At 66.9% G+C, this 24,536-nt stretch overlaps 1 protein-coding gene and 1 long non-coding RNA gene across 2 annotated transcripts; one reads left to right on the top strand and one right to left on the bottom strand.

Annotated features, from left to right (window-relative positions):
* The first annotated feature begins 527 nt into the window (after positions 1-527).
* LOC118629059 lies at positions 528-17,141 on the top strand. The gene is made up of 4 exons (XR_004959344.1): positions 528-856; positions 1,138-1,293; positions 1,413-1,654; positions 16,754-17,141. It is a non-coding gene; the product is annotated as an uncharacterized LOC118629059 (long non-coding RNA).
* On the bottom strand, positions 15,487-22,699 carry MRPL23 (mitochondrial ribosomal protein L23). The gene is made up of 5 exons (XM_036260164.1): positions 22,656-22,699; positions 20,245-20,367; positions 19,286-19,368; positions 18,697-18,770; positions 15,487-15,707 (listed from the first exon to the last, which is right to left on the bottom strand). The coding sequence occupies exons 1-5, from the start codon at positions 22,670-22,672 to the stop codon at positions 15,540-15,542; spliced, it is 465 nt and encodes a 154-aa protein (XP_036116057.1). The 5' UTR covers positions 22,673-22,699; the 3' UTR covers positions 15,487-15,539.
* Between the last annotated feature and the right edge of the window lie 1,837 nt (positions 22,700-24,536).

Below are 24,536 nucleotides of genomic sequence, written 5' to 3'. Positions count from 1 at the left end.
TTCCCCGCCCCTGTCCTGGTGCAAAGAGGTTGAGCCCGGACCAGAGACCCCCGCGTGCACCACAGGAGACTCCCAGCTCCTGCCCAGGTGGGGCAGAGGCCTTGAGGCAGGAGGCTCTGGGCTCAGGGTGGAAGCAGAAGGCTGGGCAGGGCACCCCATTCATGTGACCATCCATTCACCCTGAAGCCCAGAAGAGGATCCCCGCTGCTCTCCTGGCTGACCACAGGAATGTGCAAAATGGCCACGGGAGAGGGGGGTGGACGGGCGGGGGGGGGGGGGGGCGGGCCGGGCGGGGGCGGGCACGCGGCTCTGAGCCGCGCGGAGCACCACCGGCCCTTGGCACCCTCACCTCCAACGTGTTCTCACCCACTGAGCAAATATACAGTCAATGAAGGACAAACTAGCGTGGCCAAAGGGACGGTCAAGTCTGTCCTTTCTTCTTAATCCCTTTGGCTTAGGGTGTCCCCGGCCTGGACAGCCTGTCCGAGGGAGAGGCTGTCCAAGGGCACACGGGCATCCGTCCGGGGACATTCAGGCGGCGACCAATCCCTGGCCGCCCTGGTGTGCGCCCTGCACCGTGGGCCTTTTCCCAGCTGGCCGGTGGGGGAGCAGCCACTGTGGGTCTCTGAGCCTTGGTGGGACGGTCAAGGTTGGACCTGTGATGGAGACCAGCGTGCGGCCGTGTCGTGAGGGAAGGAGGAACACAGGCTGAGACAGAGGGACCTCTTTACTGTCCCCTCGGCCAAGCCATGGAACACAACCCTCTCCCCCCAGCCCCCAGCGGCCACCTGGAGACCACCCCGGGCTGGAGCCCAGCACAACCACCATCAAGTCTCAACCGTCCAGCTTGGGACAGGTCAGTTCTCAGATGTCCAGGCTGCAGCAAGTCCTAGAAGACCCCCGGGTCGTGCCGGGCACCGGGCTTTGAGGATGGGGCTCGGACTGGCTGGGCACCTGCCCTAAAGGAGGTGGCGCTGCCCAGAGCCCCGTTCTGTGGGCTGCAGGGTACTGGACTCTACCTGGGAACACCCCACCCCCACCCAGCCAGGACCCCGGAGCCCAAGTCCTGTGTGGTCCCAGGGAGGAGCCTGCCCCTGCCCCGAATCGGGAACTGTCCCCAACCCCACCCCGTTCCAGCCTATTCCCTGCCCACCTGGCTTCCCAGAAGACGGGGAGCCGAGCCTGGCCCCTCCCGGAGGCTCCCTGGTCCAGGGGTGCCCCTCTGTGCAGACGAGCTCCCGCTGGACGAGTGAGCGGCTGCCTGGCCGGCCCGCAGCCGGACTGGCCTTTGGGGTAAGCGGACCTCACCAGGAAAGAGCCCCTTGTCCCTGTCTCCCCCCCTGGCCCCCAACTCCACTGGGCTGGGGCTGAGGTCCATGCGATGCTTTGCATTTCCCTGGGGCTTTCTCCAGGTGCCCTCTGGGCCAGCCCCACAGAGAGGGGCGACGGGGCTGTTACCCCCTGGACGGGAGGATGAAGCCCGAGAGGGGCCGTGGCCCAGCGAGCTGGGTCCACCCTGGACGGACGGACGGACGGGGCTAGGACCTCCTCACGCCCAGTGCCAGATGCCACCAGTCAACCGGTGGTCCTGGGGATGAAAGGAGATGAGCGACCCGCCCTGGGCTTCTAGAAGGATCCTCCATTTCTCTTCTGAGTGAGTCACTCCATGCCGCTTGGCCCATGGGGAGGGCCCCTTCCCTTCGGCCCCCACGGGAGAACCCTGGGCCCGAGTCCCCAGGGCCCTGCCCTCAGCCCAGCAAGGGGACGCTCAGCCATTTCTGAGACAACTGTCTCTCCAGAGCCCTCCCCTCCCAGTTCCCCATGGTCCCTGCAGAGGCCCAGCCTGGGGGGCGCAGCCACAGGGGAGAGCGTGGCCTCAGCACCCCCCCATACACCTCACACGCTGGCCACCCTCCCACCCACACACCTGTGTCCGCTCTGGGTCTCGGCTGCCCGCCTGCCCACCACCAGCACAGCCCCGGGCGGCTGAGGGCCTGGGCACTGTGGGTGCGCGACACGGCGACGCCGAGCCCACTCAGCAGGGAAGAAGGGCTCTGCTGTGGGGCCAGTGGACACTGCTCCCCTCTGTCCAGCCTCCGTCCAGCTTCCGTGGCTCCCTGCTGCCCTCCTCGGCCCCCGCTCCGGCCGCGGCCCTGCGGGGAAGGCCCCAGCCCCCACCTCAAGCCCTCGAATTTCTAGCCGTTCAGAGTCCCCTTCCCCAGGCCCAACCTGTCCACCCTCTTTGTTCTCCCGAAACACCTGTCCCCTTTCTCTAAACGTCCACTTGTCCCCACGGAGGGGCCCCACCCTCCCCGAGCCCCTCACCTGCGCGCCCTCTCCTGGGCTCCGCTCCCAGGCCCTTCTGCCTCCTTCCTGGTCCAGTGTCCCCAAGGGCAAGAGGGACAGCAGGCAGAGCCGCCTCGCACATCACGGCCTGGGGATGCTGCTGGCGGCCTCCCAAGGAGGTTCGAGGAAGTGGCCGCGTGGGTGGCCGTGTGGGTGGGTGGCCCTGGCCAGAGGAGTGTCCAGGGGTGGCCTCGTGCTTGCAGCCAGGCAGGGCCACGTCCGGCCGGGGCTTCCCCGCCGGTGCCTGAGCTTCCTGGACCGAAACGGAGCCCCGAGCGCCAGGGGCCGGGGGCAAACGGTGCACAGCCACGGTGCCTGTGAGCCGCAGCCCCTGACCGCGCGGCCAGTGTCCTCACTGCGGTCCTCGGCCCACCCCGGAGCCTCACCCAGCCTCGCAGAGCCCCAGTGCGCCTGGACATGGGGCCCGTGGAAATGTGGACAGACTGGGTGTCCAGAGACAACACAGGCCGAGGGGGCCCAGGCCTCACTTGGACAGGGCTTCCATCCCAAGAGATGAGCTGGCCAGTGGTCTGCGTCCAGCTCTCTGGGGCCGGGTTGCCCACTGGGCTGCAGGCGGGGCTGGCCACCTCTCTGCAGCGGGCCAGCAGGGGGCTGGAGGGGGCAGCAAGGCCAGCTGGGAGGGGAGGAGAGGGCACGCTGGTCACTCTGCCCCTCCAGGGACTGTCCCAGGTGGGCAGGGAGGGCTGGGGAGGATGAGACCCACGAGAAGGACCCTCGAGGCCCGAGGCAGCGTGTGGGCAGCTGGCACTTGGGCAGAGTAGGCCTGTCCCGCGGAGTGTGCTGACATGCTGAGCCCACAGGCCAGGCTCGGAAGGGACAGGAAGGAGCTCACCGCCTGGCCTTGAGCACTGCTGACCCGTCTCCCATTTCCAGGGCGCCAGGGCCACCAAAGCCGCCGGCTGTGTGCCCGGGACAGGCTCGCGGGGGCACGTGGGGCCGGGCCGCCGGTGTCCGGAGGAGGGGTGAAACGTCCACCCCTCGCCCGGCGCCCTGGTCCAGGCCCATCTCTGGCCTGCCCGTCGTCTCCCCCGAGCCCCTGGACGGCGTCTCTCCCTTGGGGACAGGAAAGCAACGGAGCAGCCAGACCCGGAGCCCTCGCCCACTCTGCACTGCCCCGTCCCCAGTTCTGAGTGGGGGACATCTTGACCTTGGGGGACGACCACAGGGCCACCGAGGCCATCTCGAGGGTGTGCCCAGAAGGGGGCGCGTTGGGGGGCCGGCCACGGTCTGGGGGTTGCAGAGGCGTGTGAGTGGGCGACGCCAGGTGTGAGAAGGGAGACCCAGACACGGGGCCGGTGGCCAGGCGGGGCCCTGTCGCCTGTCAGGGACCCAAGAGAAAAGGGGGCACGGGTTGGGAGGGCGGCTGGGCCAGAGGCAGGCTGGATGGTTCTGAAACTCGGTGGGGGGCAGAGGGCTGGACCTCAGGGTGATTCTTTCATGTGCTGACCTCATGTAGGGGCCCCATGGAGGTCACAAGGGGCACGGGGGACCTTGGGCCCGAGCCTAACGATGGCCTGAGGGAAGTGGGATGGGAAGGGACGCGCCCCGAAGGACCCTGGGCTGTGAAGGAGGCTGCAGAGGGCCTAGGAGTTGGCCCCTCGTGCAGAGATGGGGGCCGGGGGAGGGGCTGCGGGAGCACTGGGGCTGGATGGGGCTGGACCACCGAGCAGGGCGCAGGGGCCGTGCTGAGACTGCTCTTCGCCCCACAGTGCTGGGGAGGCGAGGAGGGGCCGCGTGGCGTGAGGGTAAGGACGTGCCCCCGACCTGTGTGGAGCCGTCGGGAGGACCCTCGGCGGGGCTGCGGCGGGTGTGAGGGCTCGGGCGGGCGTGTAGGGGCCCAGCATGCAGTGAGCCTGGCTCCCGCCCGCCCCCACCTCCGGCCTGCCCGCTCAGGGGCCTTCTGGATTCCGTCAGGTGTCACAGCAGTCTGGCTGTGACATAATGAGACAGGCCGGGTCAGCAAGGTGACCTCTGGTGGCCCCGATGTTTGGAAATCCCCAAATCAAAATGACCCACCAGACAGGGTTAAGACTGAGTTTTCCAAGTGGCCCCTTCTGTTCCCAGACACCTCAGCCAGTCCCTTTCGATGACCGATCACTGTTTCCCGCAGAGGGTAAGGCAGCCTGGACCCCAGGACCACCTGGGGCAGGGATCTGTCCCCTCACCAGGGGCTCCTCCAGGCTCACCTCTCCTAGGGCTGGGGGTTAGGACAGTTGGGGCTGCCCAGAGCCGGCCACAGGAGACAAAGGACAATGTGTGACCCTGTGCGAGTGCTCGAGTCCCCCCCCTCATGCAGCCTAGGGGTCAGGGCAGCTGGCAAGACTTGAGAGGCTGGAGGGGGGTCTAAGCAGAACCAAGCCCGGAAGGCGCTCACGTGGCCGGAATCAATAACTCACTCTTGAGAGGGGGTGTGGGGAGGGGTCCCTCCTGCGCCCGAGTCAGCCCTGTGTGGACGCGGAACATCCTCCTCGTCCCTCCCCTCCAGGTGTTAGCTGGAGAAAAACACTCTTCAAAGTACACGCTGAAACTTCAGCATGAAAATTTAATGTCAGAAACCCGTAATCTCTTTCCCAGAGATAAGACACAGCCCCGCGAGGGAGGAGGGGGCGGCCAACCCCTCGCTCAGACTGCCGACAGCCGAGGCCGGAAGGCAGGGCGGGGGGCCTGTGGGGGCTGGGGGCCTGTGGGGGCTGGGGGCCTGTGGGGCTGGGGGCCTGTGGGGGTGGGGGGCCTGTGGGGCTGGGGGCCTGTGGGGGTGGGGGGCCTGTGGGGGCGGGGGTCCTGTGGGGCTGGGGGCCTGTGGGGGCTGGGGGCCAGTGGGGGCTGGGGGCCTGTGGGGCGGGGGGCCTGTGGGGGCGGGGGTCCTGTGGGGGCGGGGGGCCTATGGGGGCTGGGCGGGGCGCCCAAGAATAAGCCCTGCAGGGTCGAAACTGGGGAAGAGGGGCTGTTCCAGGGATGGGGGGGCACGTCCACAGTGCAGGCAGGCTTCTGCTTGTCTCTTGTCGGCCCCTGGGGTTGGGTCCGGACATTCCTGCTGCCACGGGGGTTCAGGTGTCCCCGTGAGGCCTGAGGTCTATCCCTCAGACCCTAATTTAGGCCTCGCAGCTCCTGGCCCGCGAGGGGAGTTCAGGTCGTCACCAGCTGAGCAGAGGACAGCCTGGCCACCATGACACACGACCCCTCCGAGTGGCGTCCGCTCCCTCCTGGCCAGCAGCGCCGCCGCCCTTGGGGACATGACCCCCACGCGGCTTTGCTTCCAGGCCCAGGTCCCTTGGGGCGCTCTGTCCCCTGGCACACCAGCAGTCAGTCCCTGGGACCAAGCCCGGGTGTGGGTGTCGGGGTTCCAGAGGGGCCCTGGCCGGCCCAGGTACGGGCCTAGGGTGTGGAGAGGTGAACACAAGACCCCAGTCAGCGCTTGCTTGCCTCAGTTTCCCCTTGGCGACACAGACAAAACTTCTCTAGCTGGTCCCCGAGAGTCCTCACAGGGAACAAAGACTTGGCCTCAGTCTTGGAAGAATAGCTGGACCCTGCGCCCCAGGCTGTCCCTGCCCAGGATCCCTGCCCAGCACCCCAGGAAGGGGAGAGGGGTGTCTCCCGGTTATGTGGGTACCAGACCCCAGTTTCTGGGCCTGTGTTGTAGGAGAGGGGTATTGAACCGGCGCCTGTGTTGAGAACCGGCCTGGGGGGGCTGGGGGCCCCGGCTGCCCTGGGTCTCACTGTGTGAGGCTGGGGGCCCGGGCTGCCCTGGGTCTCACTGTGTGGGGCTGGGGGCCCGGGCTGCCCTGGGTCTCACTGTGTGGGGCTGGGGGCCCGGGCTGCCCTGGGTCTCGCTGTGTGGGGCTGGGGGCCCAGGCAGCCCTCGGTCTCACTGTGTGGTGCTACTGCCCTCATCAGGCCACCACCTGGGGCTTCGACCTGGTGACCCGCTCAGCCCTGCTCTGAATGGCGCTGGGACCCCACTATCCTGAAGGGTGGGAAGAGTTGCGGCAGGGTTACCGAGTCCCTATTTTCATGGAAGGAGATGGGGACCCCCTAGCGTGGGCCCAGAGCCCTGAGACCTGGTTCACCCACAGCCAAGCTCCTCTCTTGATGGACCCTGACATCCGGGGGACCCGGAACGGGGTGGCTGCCTGGCCCCTACCCTGAAAGTGCACACGCCCTTGCGTGGCGCACGGGGCTGGAACCAGGCCGAAAGGTGAGTTTCTCTCCCAAACAGGCTGTCCCTCCCCCTCCCAGGCACCAGGAGTCAGGGGGCCCCTCTGCTGTGGGCTGCTTGCTGGCCCCTCCCAGTGTTGCTGTGGCAACCACATGGGTGCAGAGCGGGGAGCCATACCTCAGAGGTGACTAAGTGTGCTCTACCCCCAGATAGCCCCCAGCTCCCTCCCAGGACTCTCACCTTGGCCCCCGGCCCCTGGCCCCTAGCCCCCGGCCCCCAGCAAGAATGTTCCATGACCCCGTGGGCAACTTGTGTCCCAGCTCCCCAGGCTGAGCCGCCTGGCCGGCGCCTGCCCCTCCCCCTGCGGGCCTCACCGCCAGGCCTGCAGCCGCCCCGCCCACGCGGCCACCCGTCCAAATCAGGGTCCTTTCCTCGGGTCCCGCTTCCTGGTCTCAGAGCTTCCTGAGTCCCCCCGCTTTCCCTCTGGCCCCCCGAAATCAAACCTTCGCTGACCGGCACTCTCCCTGTTCTGCACCCCACCTGCGGGGTCACCCCGTGACCTTGGTCCCCGGCCGCCCCGGGCCCAGCGCTCCACTCTGCGGAGGGGGCTTCCGGCGGGGCGGAGAACCGGGCGGTAGGCAAACACGCGGAGCCAGAGGCCCCGGCAGCAGAAGGGGCTTCGAGTGACCAGCACGGCCCTTCCGTCCCTCTCCTGGGGCCGCCGGGGGCCTTGCAGCCTCCCTGACCTGGGAGGTCAGGGCAGTTCAGAAACTGCTGGCTGGTAGGGTCATGGTGACCGATGTGGACAGCTGTGCCCCGCCTCCCGGAGCTATTTCGGTCCCAGCAGGAGCGGGGAGGACTGGCTGAGGCCCTGGCATCCAGCAGGCAACTCGATAGCTGCGGATGGTGGGCATTCCTGACGCCCTCCTCGCTCTCCTTGGGCAGCTGGCGCCCCCCCCCCCCGGCCCCAGAGGAGGCTGGGAACACATAGTTTTCCCGTTTTGTACCAGCCGAGGGGCCAAGGCAGATTAGCCAGGGTGAGGCGGGGGGCCAGGACAGCAGGCCGTGTTCTGGGAGGTGGAGGACAGACCAGGACCGGAACCCCAGCTGCTCCTGACCCCACCGGGCCTCCTTCAGGACCGGCCTGCCTCCCGCCAGGTTTCATTCTCAGGAGGCCCCTTCTAGAAATCATACTGCCTCACCCCGGGGGGCACCGGGACCAGCTCAGTAGGGTCACATGCCAAGTTGCCCCAAGATCAGGGGGAACCCTCAGCTAGGGGAGGCTCCCAGTCCTGGTCCTAGAACCCGGGTGCTGATGTTTGGGGTGTGTATCCCCACACACTCGGCCACACCTCGCCCTAGCAGGGGCTTGGGCACCCCCTGTACCCCCAGGGCTGAGTCTGTGGGGCGAGATGCAGGCCGCACCTCCCTGGGGCCCCCAGGAGTGCTGGACACTCTGTAAGGAGCCTCGAGGCCCTGGAATGGCCACATCACAGCTGACGCGGGGGGTGGGGGGCGAGAGCCCGGAGACCAGCCTGGAGGGAGGCGTCTTTCCCAAGCAGCAGGACCCATGGCACCTCTGTGTACGCGGCCTGCTTTGGGGCCACACGGGGCAGCGACCATGGGGGCTGCTCCAGGGGGTGTGGAGCCCACTCTGGCACCACCTCCAGAGCCTGGACAGTCTCACAAGTGGGTGGACACCCGGGAGCCTCCCACACCTGACCTTGGACCAAGACTTCTAGAGGACCTGCCTGGCGCACTCGGCCACACCGCGGCCTTTCGAGGAAGCTGGTCCAGGGCCCAGGGCTGGGCACCACACCCAGCAGGGACCCAGGATGGTGGCGGCCACCTGGGGGCAGGGCTTGGTGACGGACAGCCACAGGAAGAGAGACTGGGGCTGGACGGGGGGGGGGGGGGGTGCCAGGCCTGACACAATGCCAACACATATCCGGGTGGAGAAGAAGGCTGGGCACTGGGGCTGGAGTCCGGGGGCAGGCCCCAGTGTCAGCCCTGCAGAGTGCCCGGGGCGCCCTCCACCAGTCTGGACTGCCTCGTCCCTGACTGGCATTATCATTCCCACATTGTAGACAAACAAAGTCAAGGTTGTAGCCAACGGCCTCCCCGTCGCAAGGTCAGTAGCATGGACCCCTGGCGCCGCGACAGCCTCACATGCCGCCCTCAGCCCTCAGACAGGCCCCGCACAGCCGAGGTCCTGCTGGCCTGCTGGCGGTTGGTGCTCTGGCTGCCGAAACCACAGAACGGCCTTGGGAGGCCACCATGGCAGGGATCTCAGGACCACCGTGCCCATCAAGGCCCAGCCCCATGGGCAACTTGTGGCCGAAGCATGGGGGTCCTGGGAGGGGTGGGCACCCTCACTGCAGAGCCCCCACGCCTCTGGCCTGCCTACTTGGGCCAGCCTCCCTAATGAGCATGTTTCCAGGGCCCTTTGAGCTGGCCTTTAATTACCAGCCCCTACCGAGGAGAAGGACACCGTCACCCCAGGCCCCCGGCCCATGCAGGGAGGATTGTCCAGACACCCCACCATAGCTGGCAGCCCGAGCTGGGTGCTGTGTCCCCACTGGGGGCCAAGAGAACATTCTCAGTGGTGTTCTGGGCAGGATGTGGCTGGGCCAGCTGTCTGGGGTCACCGGGCTCCTCCCAGGCCCAATGTGGGGGAAGCAGCGGCTAGCGAGAGGGACCCCCACGGCTGTTACCTGGGCTGGCTCAGAGGCGCAGGATGTGCCCGCTGTGCGCCCGCGTTGGCCTGTCCCTGCGCTCGGCCCGGGAGCCGGCTGAGTGGCTGGGCTACCTGTCACAGGTAGCCGGATGCCGCCTCCTCTGGGCACCCTTGCCTTCTCTAAGCGCCACCGCTGGGCAGTCATGCCCGTTGGCAGCCTGGGCACCAGCCTGCACGTCCACCTCCCAAGGGTGTCCAGCCACAGCTTTGGTTAACAAGGCACAGAACAGGGTGTGGGTGGAGGGGACAGCTCCCGGGCTCAGTGTGGCCACGGAGCTGCAGGAGCCCTGCTCTTTGGGGGCACCTCCCCTCCCTCCCATGCATGCACACACGCACACACGCATGCACGCACGCATGCACACGCACACGCCCCAGCGGGAAGCGGGGCCTCTGCAGCACTGGGCTCCCACCCCCCCACTCTGGCAGCAGGCGTGGGATTTTATTAGTGCTACAAATCAGATATCACACAGTTTGGGGCTGACACGGTTTTTATAAGAATGATTTCGGGCCCTGGCCGCCGGTGAAGCCCCAGGGAGACCCTGGCAGGAACGTCCACAGCTGTTTGGGCCATCGGAATCCCAGACGCTCAGTGAGGCGAAGGGGCGAGGCCGGCGCCTCGTTCTGGCTAAGGGCGCTTCACCCCTGCCCTGGGCCTGCCGCAAAGGCTTCTGGGAGGCACCTCCCCAAGCCGGCGAGGGAAGCTGGGGGTCCTCTCCGAGCGCCTGTCCCCCACTCAGAAGTGCCACCCAGAAGCCTTGGAGGCCCCGTCCTCTGGGTGGCCTCCCACGCTCTGCGGGTCTCTTCCCCCCGCCGGGCAGACGGCGGGCACGTCCCGAACACCCACTGCTCAGGCCTGCCACTCGGTCTGCGGCTGGTCAGCTCATGGGGCCACAGCGGGGGTGGCGAGGTGGACGGTCCAGGGCCCCCACCTCCGCGTCCGCACAGCACAACGGGGCAGCAGGAACGTGTCTGTGCTGGTTCCGTCTTATAGACACCGAATGTCGGTTCTGAGGACATTCGAGCACTTTTATAACCACCCAAACAGCAGGCCCAGAACCTCCTTTCCCCATCAGCACCGGGTCGTCCCTGAGACAGGGCCCCGGGGTTGGGGCAGGGCCCCGGGGTTGGGGCAGGGGCCCGGGGTTGGGGCAGGGGCCCGGGGTTGGGGCAGGGCCCTGGGGTTGGGGCAGGGCCCTTGGGGTTGGGGCAGGGCCCTGGGGTTGGGGCAGGAGCCCGGGGTTGGGGCAGGGGCCCGGGATTGGGGCAGGGGCCCGGGGTTGGGGCAGGGCCCTGGGGTTGGGGCAGGGGCCTGGGGTTGGGTCAGGGCCCTGGGTTGGGGCAGGGGCCCTGGGGTTGGGGCAGGGGCCCGGGGTTGGGGCAGGGGCCCGGGATTGGGGCAGGGGCCCGGGGTTGGGGCAGGGGCCCGGGTTTGGGGCAGGGGCCCGGGATTGGGGCAGGGCCCTGGGGTTGGGGCAGGAGCCCGGGGTTGGGGCAGGGGCCCTGGGGTTGGGTCAGGGCCCTGGGGTTGGGTCAGGGCCCTGGGTTGGGGCAGGGGCCCTGGGTTGGGGCAGGGGCCCTGGGGTTGGGGCAGGGGCCCTGGGGTTGGGGCAGGGGCCCGGGGTTGGGGCAGGGGCCCGGGGGTTGGGGCAGGGGCCCGGGATTGGGACAGGGCCCTGGGGTTGGGGCAGGGGCCCGGGATTGGGACAGGGCCCTGGGGTTGGGTCAGGGCCCTGGGTTGGGGCAGGGGCCCTGGGGTTGGGTCAGGGCCCTGGGTTGGGGCAGGGGCCCTGGGGTTGGGGCAGGGGCCTGGGGTTGGGGCAGGGGCCCGGGGTTGGGGCAGGGGCCCGGGTTTGGGGCAGGGGCCCGGGATTGGGGCAGGGCCCTGGGGTTGGGGCAGGGGCCCTGGGGTTGGGGCAGGGGCCCTGGGGTTGGGGCAGGGGCCCGGGGTTGGGGCAGGGGCCCTGGGGTTGGGGCAGGGGCCTGGGGTTGGGGCAGGGGCCCGGGATTGGGGCAGGGGCCCGGGGTTGGGGCAGGGCCCGGGGTTGGGGCAGGGGCCTGGGGTTGGGGCAGGGGCCTGGGGTTGGGGCAGGGGCCGGCACTGGGACACGGGGTGGGGTCTGCAGGGCTGAAGGGAAAGAGAGCTGGCAGAGTAGGTCAGAGAACAGGGCTGAGGTCCACCCACAGGGCTGTCCCCTGTGCACCCCAAACCGGGCTGCCTCAGGACACACTCGGGGGCGCTCACAGAGCCATGCCAATGCCCATGTGGAAGGGACAGGGGTTCCTGCTGGAACCTAGAGACACCCCCACCTCCCAGCCTCCTGTTTCCGAAGGAGGGAAGGTGCTGGGCTGCCCCAGGACCTGCAGGCCTCATCCTCACAGGGCACCTCCGGCCCTGACTTCATGCAGAAGAGTGCAGGGACCTGGGGCATTCTCCTTGTGCATGTCCCCTGACAAGGGGGACAGCCAGGGTCCCGGAGAGGAAGGTGGAGGGGCCGCTCTGTCCTGGGGTGAGGGGCCCCCGGAGCCGGGATGTTTGCCACATGCATGTCCAGGACCCCTGTGGAGGGAGAGCCCCCCAGGCCTTAACTCTGAGGAGGTGGAACCAGGATCCTGCAGAGCCGGGCAGGGAGAGCACGCAGCTGTGTGGAGAGGCTGGGGTCCCCACCCCACCCCAGCCCCCACGCCCGGTCTCATGCGGGAAGGAAAGCAGGCTGGCCCCTCTCCCCTCGTCATAACGTCAGGGCTCCAGCATCCACCCCACGAGGCTGGGGCCAATCAAAGCCAGATGTGAGAGCAACAAAAAAATGCTGATTATTTTGACTAGGAAAAGCCCTATTTACAAAGAAATAATGAAGTGATTTGGGGGGATTGGGGCTGTGGATGATCTCAGCCGGGAAGGAGCGAATGCAGATGCTACGCAGGTCGCCTGACGGACCACGTGGGGAGGGCCTGGGTCGGCCGCGTCCAAGGCCGGTGGCCTCCGTGCCCCCACAGGCATCCAGGCTGAGCCTGTTGGGGTGCAGCTCCCTTGGGCTGAGCTGGGTGTCAAACCTGAGAGAGGTTCCTGGGATGGAGATCAAGCCCTCACCCCTTCTGTCCGGAAAGCAGATGCATCCAGGAAGCTGGGGGAGCAGGAACGGAGGGGTGCCCTGCACACTGTCTGGCATGGCAAGAGTCCTGGCGTGGCCCCCATCTCTCCACAGCCTTTGGGAATCTTAGGGACTTAGAAAGACCCTTCCACGGAGGGTGGGCCTCTCCAGCCCCAGGGGGACACTCCGGGCAAAGTGGTCTGTGACATGGAAGCAGCCTGTGCCCACCCGGGGACGTGGGCACCCAGGCTGGGTGCCCTCCACACGGAAACTCGCTCAGCAGTGAAGTGGACGGGCCGGGAAGCCACGGCACTGAGTGAAAGAAGCCGGCCACCAGGGCCACTCGGGGGTGACCCGTGTCTGACAACGGCCAGAGCCCGTGGAGGCAGCAGCGGGCGGCAGCTGGCAGGGCTGGCCGACCAGGGGTGTGGGGTCGCTGGCAGGGCAGCGTGAGAACGCCCTCTAATTGATCATGGTGAGGGTGCGTGTTTCGGGCATCAAACGATAGACTTTGGGGGGTGTACGGTAGGGTAGGCGGGCTGGCTCCCAAGAAAGCCATTGAAGAGACAGGAACGCCCATGCCGGCCTTCCGCCCGGGGACACACCGCGGGCCCCACACCGCACGCCGGCCGGTCAGGAGCGCAGCGTCCAGCCGAGGACGGCAGCGGTGACGGTGGCAGAGGCACCACCACCCAGACCCCTGGACCCTGCCTGACCAGGCCGGACCCTACTTCCAAACCCCCAGGGACTGGCCGCGGGGCTTTCTACCTGGTAGTGCTGCCTGCGGTCACTCACGGAACATCTGGAATCACAGGAAGGTCCGGGCAGGAAGGAGCCCCGAGACATGGTGGCCCAGAGCTACCTTTAAGGGGCCTGATTTCTTTAGCTTCTGTTGCTGTTTTAGAGCTGGGGGGGTCCCTGGACCAGGGTCCCCTGCTAGAGGCCGGAGCTGAGGGAGGGCCGCGGGGAGCAGAGGCCAGAAGACGGTGGACAACCTCACATGGGACTGGAGGGGCCTGGGCAGGCGGGAGGGGGCGCCCCCTGCAATCAGTCGCTCGGGGGACTTGTCGGGAGCATGACAAAGCGAGGGGCCCGGGAGGACTCTGTTGGCCCTGGAGAGGAAAACCAGACGCCGAAGAGAAACCGGCCAGATGGGTTGCTTCTGGGTCCCAGAGACCCCGGTGGGCCTCAGCCAGAGCTGCTGGGGGGTCTGGGATGTGCCCCGTGGGCCGCGGAGCCCGGAATGCTGCCGCTGTCATTGGCGCAGACGGGGGAGTCAGGAGCAGAGCTGGGCTGTCCCGGTGGCCCCGAGGCCCTGGCCCCAGCCCTGGCCCCAGCCCCGGCCCCAGCAGGCCTCTCTCCCTCCTGCAAAGTAAACAGAACCCACTAATGCACATCACAGAGGTTGGGCGCCGCTGTGGGCTCTCCCCCGTCAGCCCGCTTCCTACCCCGGGAGCTGCTCACCCCTGCTCCCTGCAGGCGTCATGGTGGGGGGAGCCCCGGGCCCATGGGTCAGGGCCCCTCTCGTTCCCGGCCCTTGTTAGAACTTCCAGCAAAGGTGGGCCCACGGAGCTCCCGCTGCAGGACAAACAGGCTGTTTGGGTCACATGGGTGGGGGTCACACGGGGAGGCTTATGCCCAGGCTGGGGGGCCGCCAGGAGGCCTTCCTCTGGTCCCCATGCATGGGGGTACAGTGGGGTGAGGCCAGGGTCTCAGGCACTGGTCCTCTCCCTCCCCGAGGAATGTCTGGGTGAGGAGGGGGGCAGCTAGCCAGCCCCCAGCTGAAGGCCCACTTCCTGGATTCTTGCAAGCAGCTCCCTACCCCCGCATTCCCTGTCCTCCTGCCTGGCGGGGACCCTTCCCTTCCACCCGCATTCCCACGGAGGCTCTGCTGGCCCCTCTGCTGGCCCCGGGGCTGGGGCCTCCCTCCTCCCCAGCAGGCAGTTGGCTCCCAGGCTGCGGGGGCCCTGGGCGCGGTGGGGGGGTCTGCAGACCAAGGCTGCCCAGGGAGGAGCCGTGTGGGGGCGGCTGGGCTGGAAGGGCAGCCGTGAAGGATGAGATTCCTCCCCCGGCCTTGAGTCGGGGTCCTCAGGGCCGCAGGGCCCCATGAATTATTTCTCTAAGGAAAATACCGTTGCCTGGTCTCCGGTCTACTTCCGGACCTTCCCGTCACTCTAAATCAACACTGAAGGGCGGAGTTTGCCCGGACCTTCACCCTGCAGGCGGAGGGGTGCCTGACTGACGCCACCATCCTGTCCGGGTGTCCCCTGGGGGAGGCGGAGCGGTGGCCGAGCCAGCTCCCCACTTCTGTCTCCCCCGGAAGCCCCCGCAGGGGAAGAGCGGGGCCCAGGCCACAGCGGGGCTGCGTCGTGCCTGCCACTGTGCGTGCTGCCCAGGTCTCGAGGCCTGACGTCTGAGTCAACCCTACACACACTCGCGATCACAGTCCTGGCCCCCACGCGGCCTGTTCCTTCTCCGCTGCCCAGGGGGCAGCCAGGCTGCCCGCTGGGGCTTTTGGGAGAGCTCAGATTCACAGACCAGCAAGCAGAGCTGTGGCCGGACCTTAGGAACCTGAGACACGGGGACCTGGCCTCCTGGACACTCAACCCCCCGCTGCCGGTCTGAGTGCTCTCCCCACTCCCGGCTCGTCCCCACGGTGCCGCCATCACTGACCAGCTCTGGTCCTCTGGGGCACTGGGCCGAGCACCCTTCCCAGACCCGGGGCTGCCTCCTGACACCCGCCCCACGGCCTCACTGCGTCACCATCCCCTCAACACCACCTCCTTCGGCAGCTCCTGCACTCGGCACCCCTAACACCGCCACTGGAGCCCCGGCTCAGCCGGCCACCCGGCCGGCACATGCGCCCCAGCTACACCCTGCTCCGTGCTCCCGAAACCCGCTCCTCACCACCCGGCTGTGTGGGTGCTCGGAATTGCTTTCTGGGTACTCTTCCCAGGGGCGTCTCACTCCTGCACTGCAGTGAGGGTCTCAGCCTCGTCCCAGCTTCACGGGACAGGACTGGACATGTGTGGTGTGGGCCAGACGGGTGCCAGGCTGCCGTGCACAGGCCGGGAGCAGGGTGCGACTGGGACTAGCAGGAGGGGCCGGCCGGGACACAGGGACGGAGCCCGCGGTCCCTCAAGGCATGCAGCACTTTATTGAAGCCGTCAGCCCTGCGCCCACCGGCCCATCACAGGCCGAACCACTCGGGGACACCGCCGCGCCGCGGGTCCTGGCTCTGCCTGGCCTGCTGCTCCTCCAGGAGCTGCTGCTGGAGGTCCTTGTCCACAGAGTCGCCTTCGGGGCTCGGCTTCCTCTCAGGAAAGAGATCGGGGAACGTGAAGGTCTGTCCGTGCGCCTGTGGAGAGGACAAGCATTCAGCAGGGCCGCCCCGGCCGCCGGCGCCGCCCTCGGTGTGGACAGGACCTGCCACCCTCCCCAACCAACCTACCAGGGCCTGACTCCCCCGCGGGTGTCCCCAAGCCATGTCCCTGCCGGGGAAACCCCTGGGGCGGCCAGGCTGGCCTTTGCCTGGCGGCGGGACTGGGTCAGAGGTGCTCCCACAATGCCGTCTCTCTCGGGGTGCCTGGGAGGCCTGGTGGAGCGGGGCTGGAGCGGGGCTGGGGGAACGGGCTCCATGTTGTGTGGTGTTGCCGGAAACCTCTCCGCCCCGAATACCTGCAGGCCTTCACCCACATAAAGCCCACCCCCAGGACAGCGCCTTGCCAGTCCAGCACACAGCACAAAGAAGGGGTCGGGCAGCAGTGTGCAGAAGGCAGCCTCCCGCGTGGCTTCCGCCCCTCACCCAAGGTTCAGCGTGCCCACGTCCGCCAGGTCCACCCAGAGTCCTCCCCGGTGTGGGGGAGGCAGGATCCCAGCTCCCCGACAGGGTGGGAGAAGAGGGTGCCTCCGGCAGGGAGGGAAGGCAGGGGACGGCACTGTTTCTGGGGGACTCTGGGCCGGGAAGTCAGCACAGCACGCTTGCTTCTCGCAGACCCTTGTTTTGTACAGAAATTTGGATGTGGGCAGGCGGCCAAGTGCGGGCTGACCTGGCCCGTGCGCCCCCCGAGAATGCGCGGTTTATGCGTGCGGGTCACGGGGGGGGGCTGCCCTGATGAGAAGCAGAGGGGCACTCGGTAGCCAGCCCGCTGGGGGATTATCTTACACGTTTCAAAACCTTTTCCCTCCTTTTGTAAAATACCAAAGGCAATAGTTTACATGCAGGGCTGACTGGCCAGAGGGGGTGTGTGTGTGTGTCTAACATACCGAGGTGATTCTGCTGGTTTTCTGAGGTGGGGGAAACCCGAAATGACATTTTAACTATAAATACAAAGATGGCAGTTTGCAGCGGCTGGGGGGGCGACACGGAGGAAGCCGTGAACAGGATTCTCTGTTTCTGACCAGGGCCGGGGCGGCGGACGGTGCCGACGCAGCCCCTTGCTAAGGAATTCACCTGGTACTTTCACAAAGAAAGCCCTGGAGCCTCCGGGGAAGAGAGGGCCATCTGATTGCGGAAAAGTACAGGAAAGCAGAAAAACGTCATAAAAGTGGAGAAACCCTGCAGCCCCCGGGCCATTGTCTGCACAGGCGCTCCCGCTGGGCCCCGCGGCGGCCGCCATTCATTCCTGTGCGCTGTGTAAACACCAGGCTTCGCGGGCAGGTCAACGCTCTGTTTGTTGTGTGGGCCATTGAGGCCCTCGCTGCAGCTCGGACTCGGGGCCAAAGAGATGTTTATCAGGTTGTCAGAGGAGGGAAAAATGTGGGTCTCCCACCCGGTGGGACCGGCTTTTCTGCAGCAGCCAACTCAAAATAAATCTGGTGATTTAATTTGTCTTTCTGATCGACCCTCTGTGTACTTTATAATTAGCTCTGTTTTTCGAAGCCCCGAGGGGGGCCCAAAGGGACAGGCCTCCGGCAGAGGAGGGTCGGCCTCAGCAGCCTGGGACGGAGGAGGGACCCCCTCAAAGGGCACAGGCAAAGGTCTGCAGGAGCTGGGGCGGTGGGAGGCATCACACATGTAATTCTGGAGCTGCAGGAACTCTGCCCAGCGGGGACACCGTGCTCCCCGTTAAGCGGCCTGCTTCTCGCTGCCTGGGGTTGACAAAGGCGGCGGAGGGGCAGCCGCAGACACCAGATCTCGGCGCTGCTCAGTTCGGTTTTCATGAGTGGGGGTGGGGATAGGGGCCCGGGGAAAAATGTGAGGCTCGGATGACTCCAGAGCCACTTGGAACTACAGCTCTCCTGCGAAGGGCCTCGTGGCGAATGTGGACACATAGGCTGTCCACCAGCCTGCCGTGACAAAGACGGATGGCCGGACCCAACACAGAGGACACAGGCGGCTTTATGAGGCCAGCGGCGCCCCCCCCTGCGCTGGCTGATTTTATGCACAGCAAATATTAGGCCAAATAATTACGGGGCCCCCCGTTTAGGACAACAGCTGTGACTGTTTTTCAGAAAAGCTGCCGCGCTCACTCGGTCTCTTAACAAACTGCCTCCTGCCGCCCCAGATAGGTCTGTGGGGCGAGGGTTTCACAACAACGCTACTGCCATCTAGTGGCCGCCCGCCCGTGGGCGCCTCCACTGGGCTGTTTACACAGAAACTGGACAAACTGGAGGACCCCCCCTTTCAGGTTTCCAACAGCAGAGGGGCAGCTCACAGACCCTGGGGAGACCCTGCCTGGGGACCGAGGGGCCTTGGGCGTTGGTGGGAAGCACTCTGAGAACGTGCACCCGTCTGGGGTCCCACCACACTAGAAAAGCAGAAAAGGGGGTATGAGAGAGTGTGTCTGACGGTCCACAGCCCGGGGCTTGGGAAGTAAAGGCTCATGTGGCCGGACCCTTGTCCCGGAGCCCCCGGCCAGGCCGGAGCCACAGTGAGGACGGGGACTGTGCGGGTGCCCACCACGCGGTGCGCAGGGGAGGGGCTGAGCGGAGGCCCTGCAGTGGTGGTACTGGTGGCAGGGCTGCCGTCCGCCTGGGAACCATCCAAGGACGGGCCCTCCCGAGGCTCCGAGTGATCTGGTTTCTGTCAGAACCCAAATCCCCCGGGCCTGGGTGGGCCTGCTTTGCCCGGAGCACGTTCAAAGTTCAAAGGCTCGACAAGGGTGGCCCCTGAGAAGTTCCAAAGTGCCCGTCCCCTCCCACTGGCTTAACTGTGCTTTGAACCCCAGCTCCTCACGGGTTTCGCTGTGGATTAGAACTAAGCGCAGTGGACCTTGAGATCCTGCCCCTCAAGGCCTTCCTGGGCCCCCGGGCAGCGGCTGCTGCACAAACACGGCCCCCCCAGCAAGGTCACTGTCGGTCACACCCGCGCCTGTTCCCAGGACCCTGCTGCCCGCGGCACTCACCAGCTGTACGTAAGCCACCTTGTAGTCGGGCTTCTTCACCCTGACATTCCTGTGGTCCCTCTTCCTGTTGGAACCTGTCGGGGGGAGAAAAATGTGACTGCCAGCACGAGATGTTAGGTCCCACGGGTCCAGGGAGCCACGTCCGAGAGAGGACCGTGCGGGAGCTGGCGGGGCTGCAGGAGCCAGCCGGCCCAGCCCGAGGGCGGCCGTCGAGCCCGAGACGGCGCTCCCCGAGAGCCGGGGCCAGTCTCTGCTGGAAACCAAACTCCTAACGTGACTCAGGAAGCCAACGCCGGGCAGCACAGGGCTCTCCCTGGCTCCTCACCCCGGGCGGAAGGCTCTCAGATTCACGGGGAAACGGTCCGTGAGGAGGGTTCAGGGGCTCAAGGAAGCGTTGGCGGCGCTGAGTGGCCTGCGAGGCCAGCCCTGCCCCGAGAGGAGTGTGACCCCGGAAGTCAGCTGGGCACCCTGTGCCTCTGCTTCCCCCTGTGCCAAGAACCAGACCCACAGAGTGGCCACGGGGATGTGGGTCAGTGGCACAGAGTGGTGTGGCCCACGTGACAGGGAGCAGCCCGGCCCAGGCACCCACCGTGCTGCACCCTTGTCCGCACGGAGGCCACGGGCACGCTGTAAATGCGTTCGAGGTAGTTCTTCAGGTCCACCCTGGTCATCCTAGGTGAGGGAGGAAAGGCACGTGAACCAGGCCGATGAAAGACAGCCCCACCTCTGGGGTGAGAGCCAGTGGGTGGCAGGGCGGGCAGGGGTACAGCTTCGTCGGCCACAGCAGGGTAAAGCCAGGGCTGCGGCCAGGCTGGACCAACCCCGGAGCCAGGGGCAGGTCCCCACCCAGCACTGACACATTACTGTGGGGGTGACGGAGGGACCAGGCTGCAGGCTCCCTGGACTGGGTCGGTCCCATTCACCCTCCCACTGGCCCACGCTCATGAGAGGCCAAGGGGCCAAGCTCCAGGAACTCTCCCGAGGGAAGTGACGGTCTGCGAGTGCCCCCTGGCTGCCGGGAGCCCGGCCCGGCCCGGCCCTCCACAGCTGCCACCCCGCCTTGAGGTCCTAGTCGGCACTTCGGAAAAGGACTGCGTTTGGTGGGTTAGGCCCAGTTCTCTTTCCGCCTTGAATGCAACTGACACCCAGGCCCTGGGCCTCTCCTGCCCCTGCCCCTGCCCTTGCAGGCTCACCCAGAGCTCAAGCCAAGCCTGGGCCCAGCCTGGGGCAGTGACACCCTGAAATTCAGAGCAGCACCCTGTAGCTTCGGTGGCAGGGAGGCAGTGCCCCCTGGGTACTGGAGGCCTGGAAGGAGCCACAGGAGGACCATGGTTCGGCCGCTATGTCAGCAGCTCCGGGGACTCGATGCCGGGGGAGGGGGCAGGAGAGCAGCCGTCTCAGACTCGCCCCCCAGCTTCTCCAGGTGGAGAGCCCAGACAGCCTGAACAGCAGGCCTCTGTCAATATTTGCAGAGCCTCGAGGGGCTGCCTGAAGGGTTTGCCAGTGGGGGGAAGCCGGTGCCCCCAGCCTCAGTTCCTGTGGACTCACTCCATGGGGATCCGGAACTGCACCGTGTCCTCGGGCTGGGCTGTGCCAGGCCGCACCAGCTGAACGAAGAAGTTGGTGCGGAAAACCCGGAGCTGGGGGTTGCCCAGCTGGTACAGAGGGTACCTGTGAGGGAGAGATCCATGTCCACATCGAGTCCAGAAAGCCCCCCAGCGGGCCCCTATCTGCTCCCCAGGTTAACAAGGGTGGGAAGCGAAGGGGCAGCTCTGTAGGCCACCGCCCCACGCACCCCAAGGCCCCACAGCCTCCTTCACTCATGCACGGTTCTGCTCAATGTGGGACCCCTGAGGCCGGCCTTTAGAATGGGCCAATGAATTACTCCAGAAATAAACAGAGGCCACAGAGAGTGTGCCCCCCACACCCCCAAACAGCTGGCAGCCTGCTTGTTCGAAGGGAAAGTCCCACAGGCACACGGCCCCAGCGTGGCTGTCGGTGTCCCAGGAGTGGGCCCCACATGGGGCTGAGGGCACAGGTCACCCACCAACTCCAAGGCCCTGCAGTGGGGACCGGGTCCCTGCTACCCCCCGAGGGCAGGACCACAGGCTCAGGGAACATGGTGTTTGCAGTTCACCAACCCCAAGTTCACCACACCGCCTCCCCACCCCGAAATCCCCCAGGGTGGGCAGAGGTGGCTGTAACTTCAACCTACTGCCACTTCCCAGTGGACCCAGCTCCGGCCAGACGAGCAGGCCAGGAGCCCAGGGCAGGTCTGGGTGAAAGGTGGTGCTTGGGGGGGGTCACCGAGTCTCACTCACCCCTGGTGACCGATCTGCAGCACCAGCACCACAGAAGGGGCTCAGTGTGGCCAGAGTCCAAGCTGGCCCTTGCCTCCCACATCTGGGGAAGGTGAGGGGGGCCAGGGAGAGGACCTGGGTGGGACGTCCTGAAGGAGGCAGGGCTGAGTGGGCACCTGGGGCATGACTGAGGCAGGAACAGTGGGGCTCAGTCCTGGACAACCGAACGGAACGGCTGGGTACCATCTACCTGGGGTGTGCCGGTGACCAAGTCAGCCGGTGGCAGTCACCCCAGCAGAACCTCCTTGTGGCACAGCTGCTGTGCAAGGGTAGGCACCGGCAAGGGGCTGGGAAGGCAGGCAGGTCTGAGGGTACACGGCCTGTCTTGTGTTACCCTTGCGGGAGTTCAGGCGGACAAATGGCCATGCAGTGGGCTCTTTTTCCCCCCTGGTGACCAATGGCAGCACTGCAGGGGGGGCACAGACGGGTCACTGTACGCACGCAGAGGCACTGGCTCACACCTCCAATCTCCCCAAGACCCCCACCCCCACTTGGGGCCTGATGGGGCACACTTAGCCCGGGGTGGAGAGAGGCCCAGTGTGAGGGTCTAGGTGGGAGACCCACGCGGGGCACGGTGAGTGTATTCCTCCCCCCACGCTGAGCACCAGGCCCTCCCAAGGCCCCTGCCTGAGGCCTGGGACCCCCCAGCGCGGGAACAACTCGTGCTGCTGACCACCCTCCTGCGGGGCCCTGGAACACAGCTCCCTGGGCCTCCTGGAGGCCCAGCACCCCCGCTGGGCCCACCCCTGGCCTCGGGGTGGTTTCACCCACCCCCCTGCCTCCCTGACCGCTCCCGCGGTGTTTCGCAAGCACCTCGACCGAACATCTCTGAATTTCTCCCTCTCCACCAGGCAAGCTGGCTGGCTGCCACCAGCCCTCCCGCCCTGTGGCCCCCGAGGGTGACTCATCTGCGATCCCACCCTCTCCCTCACCCCACCGCGTGGCTCCACTGCAAGCCTGGCCCCCAGGGCCTCCCTGGCCAGCGAGCACGTGCTCTGCAGCCGGCCCCATGTCCCCGTTCCCTTCCCTCCGCACGTCCCTGGCCTCGGGGGCCGGCTTGGAGCGCGCCCCTCCCCCCGTGCAGCGCCCCCCCTCCGGGGCCGAGGCCTTCTCCCCAGATCCGCAGCCGGCCAGGCCACGCAGTCGGCCTGGGCGCCGGGGCCGGGTGTGGGGGGCGGGGGCGCCGCCCAGGCCCCGCTCTGGCCCGCGGCGCGCGCACGTGTCCGTGCTTCACTTTGATGCGCGCGCGCGTGCACTTCTCCCCTCGCCACGCACGCGCGCACTTGTTCACGGGGGCCTTCGTGTCAGGGCCACGAGGGTCCCTGCTCTCCCTTGGGTGGGCGGGGGGGCCTGTGGGGCGCAGCGGGCCCCCGTGCCGCGCGGGCAGGGCGGACCCCCGGGGCGGGGGCTCCGGGCTGCGGTGGGCGCCCCGGCGGGCCCCAGGCAGGCATCCGGACGGGTCTGCACACGTGGCCGCGGGGGGTGCAGGCTGCCGGGCCGGCTCGGTCCACACTCCGGCGCCCGCGCCCCCCTAAGCCCCCGGCATGAGTCCACGTGCCCTTGACCGTGACCGCCCCCCCCGCGGGCCACCCCACTCACAGCACGTTCCGCGCCATCGCTGGCTTCCGGTCCGCGGGCTGAAAGCACGGCGTGCGCGGCCCGCGGCCTCGGGCACAGCGCCCCCTGGCGTCCGGAGGGCGCGCAGCGCGCCGTGCAGCAGGCCCGCGCCGAGCTCCCCGCACCTGAGCCTCGCCCAGCCCGGATAAGCCCACTCCCCACTCCCTGTAGCTGCGTCTGCCTCCTGTCCCCACACTGGCCGGCTCCTCTCTGCACCCTGCAGCGCCCCACACGCTCTGCAGAGCAGGGGGCGCATTGAAGGGCAGTGTCAAGCAAGCCACAGGGAGAAAAGGGCTCCGGGAAGCTGATGTAGAGAGGCAGAAGAGAGGCCTCCAGGGTGGGCATGGGACCCCGGGAGGGCACCAGGGGGCAGGACCTGGGGGATGCTTCCCGGAGAGCAGAGGGAGCCTGCAGGAAGGCGAGGCTGTGCTCCTCTGAGGGGCCCAGCCGTGGGGAGGGGGCCACAGGCCTCTTCCTTGGTGTGTTCGCTGATAGGAATGGCAAAGTGAATTCACCTGGGGTGGGGACACGGGCTGCAGCCTGGCTGCTGGGGACGGACACGGCAGGGCTGTCCCCTGCTGTTCTCCAGGCTCCCGTGGAGGGGACTTGATGGAGGGGACTGTCCACTGTGCCAGGACCAGAGGACCTGCAGCCAGGGAGAGGGATGGAGCTGGAGGGGCCAGGCCAGGAGGCCAGGGTGCTTTCTTCTTTGTTTTTAATCCTCACCCGAGGACATTTTTTCGTTTTTTGTTCAGATAGAGAGGGAGGGAGAGAGAGAGAGAGAGAAACATCGACGTGAAAGGGACACATCGAGGGGCTGCCACCCGCACGACCCAACCAGGGCCGGGGACAAACTGCAACCGAGGTACATGCCCTTAGCGGGAACCGAACCTGGGTCTCTCTGGACCGCAGGCCGACGCTCTAACCGCTGAGCCACACTGGCCGGGGCACTGTCTTCTTTTTATACGGTGTTGACTGAGGCCATGTTCTAACTGGAAAGAGAGATGATACTTGCAGAGATGTGGCCGGAACTTGGGTTCAAAGTTGTGTGGGGCTGATGAGAGGGGGCGGTGGGAGGCCCTGTGCTGGGTTTGGGGGCTCTGCTATGGTGCAGACCCCTCAACCCTCAGTTTCACCTCTCTGATTATCTGTCAGCAGCGTCCTCCCCCAAGGCCTGGGATTTCTGAGCGCAGCGTTGGGTCGCAGCCTGAGGCCGCGGCAGCTGGGGAGCCCTGTGTGTCCCTCCGCTTCCTCCTTCCCCTCTGTCATCAGTCTGTCCCGTCATTGCTCAGCTGGCCTCCTTGTGAGTTCAGCAGCATGGCTTCCCCAGGAGAGGGGTGCCGGATGAAACAGGGCGCCCAGCTAAATCTGAAGCTCTGACAAACAGTGGGGGTTCTCACAGCCTCAGTCAGCTGTGCCCCTCCGTACGGTGGGTGCCCTGGGTTTCTGGTGCCAGGGGCCCCAGGCATTAAGCCAGCCAGCAGGGCCCGGGCCCCGTGACCCTGAGTCGCACGGGAGGCAGCCTTGCTTTGGTGCCTCCCACAGGTGAGGTGGTTCCCCTCCGATCTGAAGGCTCAGTGAATGTCAGGTGATCGTGTGTGTGGCCGGTGGGCAGTCTGGTGAGATAGATGGGCACAGGCAGGACAGCCCAGGTTAGGGTGGCAGGCCTGCCCCTCCCCAGCACCTCACAGAGTGTCTTTGGGTTCCAGGCAGGCCACACCCTCAGAGCCGAGGTCACCTGGAAGGTGTGGTTGGGCCAGATTCGCTGGCCACGCTGGAGTGTTTGCCGTCCGCACCCAGACCAAGGCCCTCGGGGTCTGCCGCCTTCGTGACCTGGCTGAGGACTCTCCTGGCACCTGCCTG

This window comes from Molossus molossus, unplaced genomic scaffold (genome assembly GCF_014108415.1).
Source record: "Molossus molossus isolate mMolMol1 unplaced genomic scaffold, mMolMol1.p scaffold_m16_p_13, whole genome shotgun sequence".
NCBI lineage: Eukaryota > Metazoa > Chordata > Mammalia > Chiroptera > Molossidae > Molossus > Molossus molossus.
The sequence above is the reverse complement of the archived record's forward strand: the minus strand, read 5'-3'. Positions and strand labels throughout refer to the sequence as shown.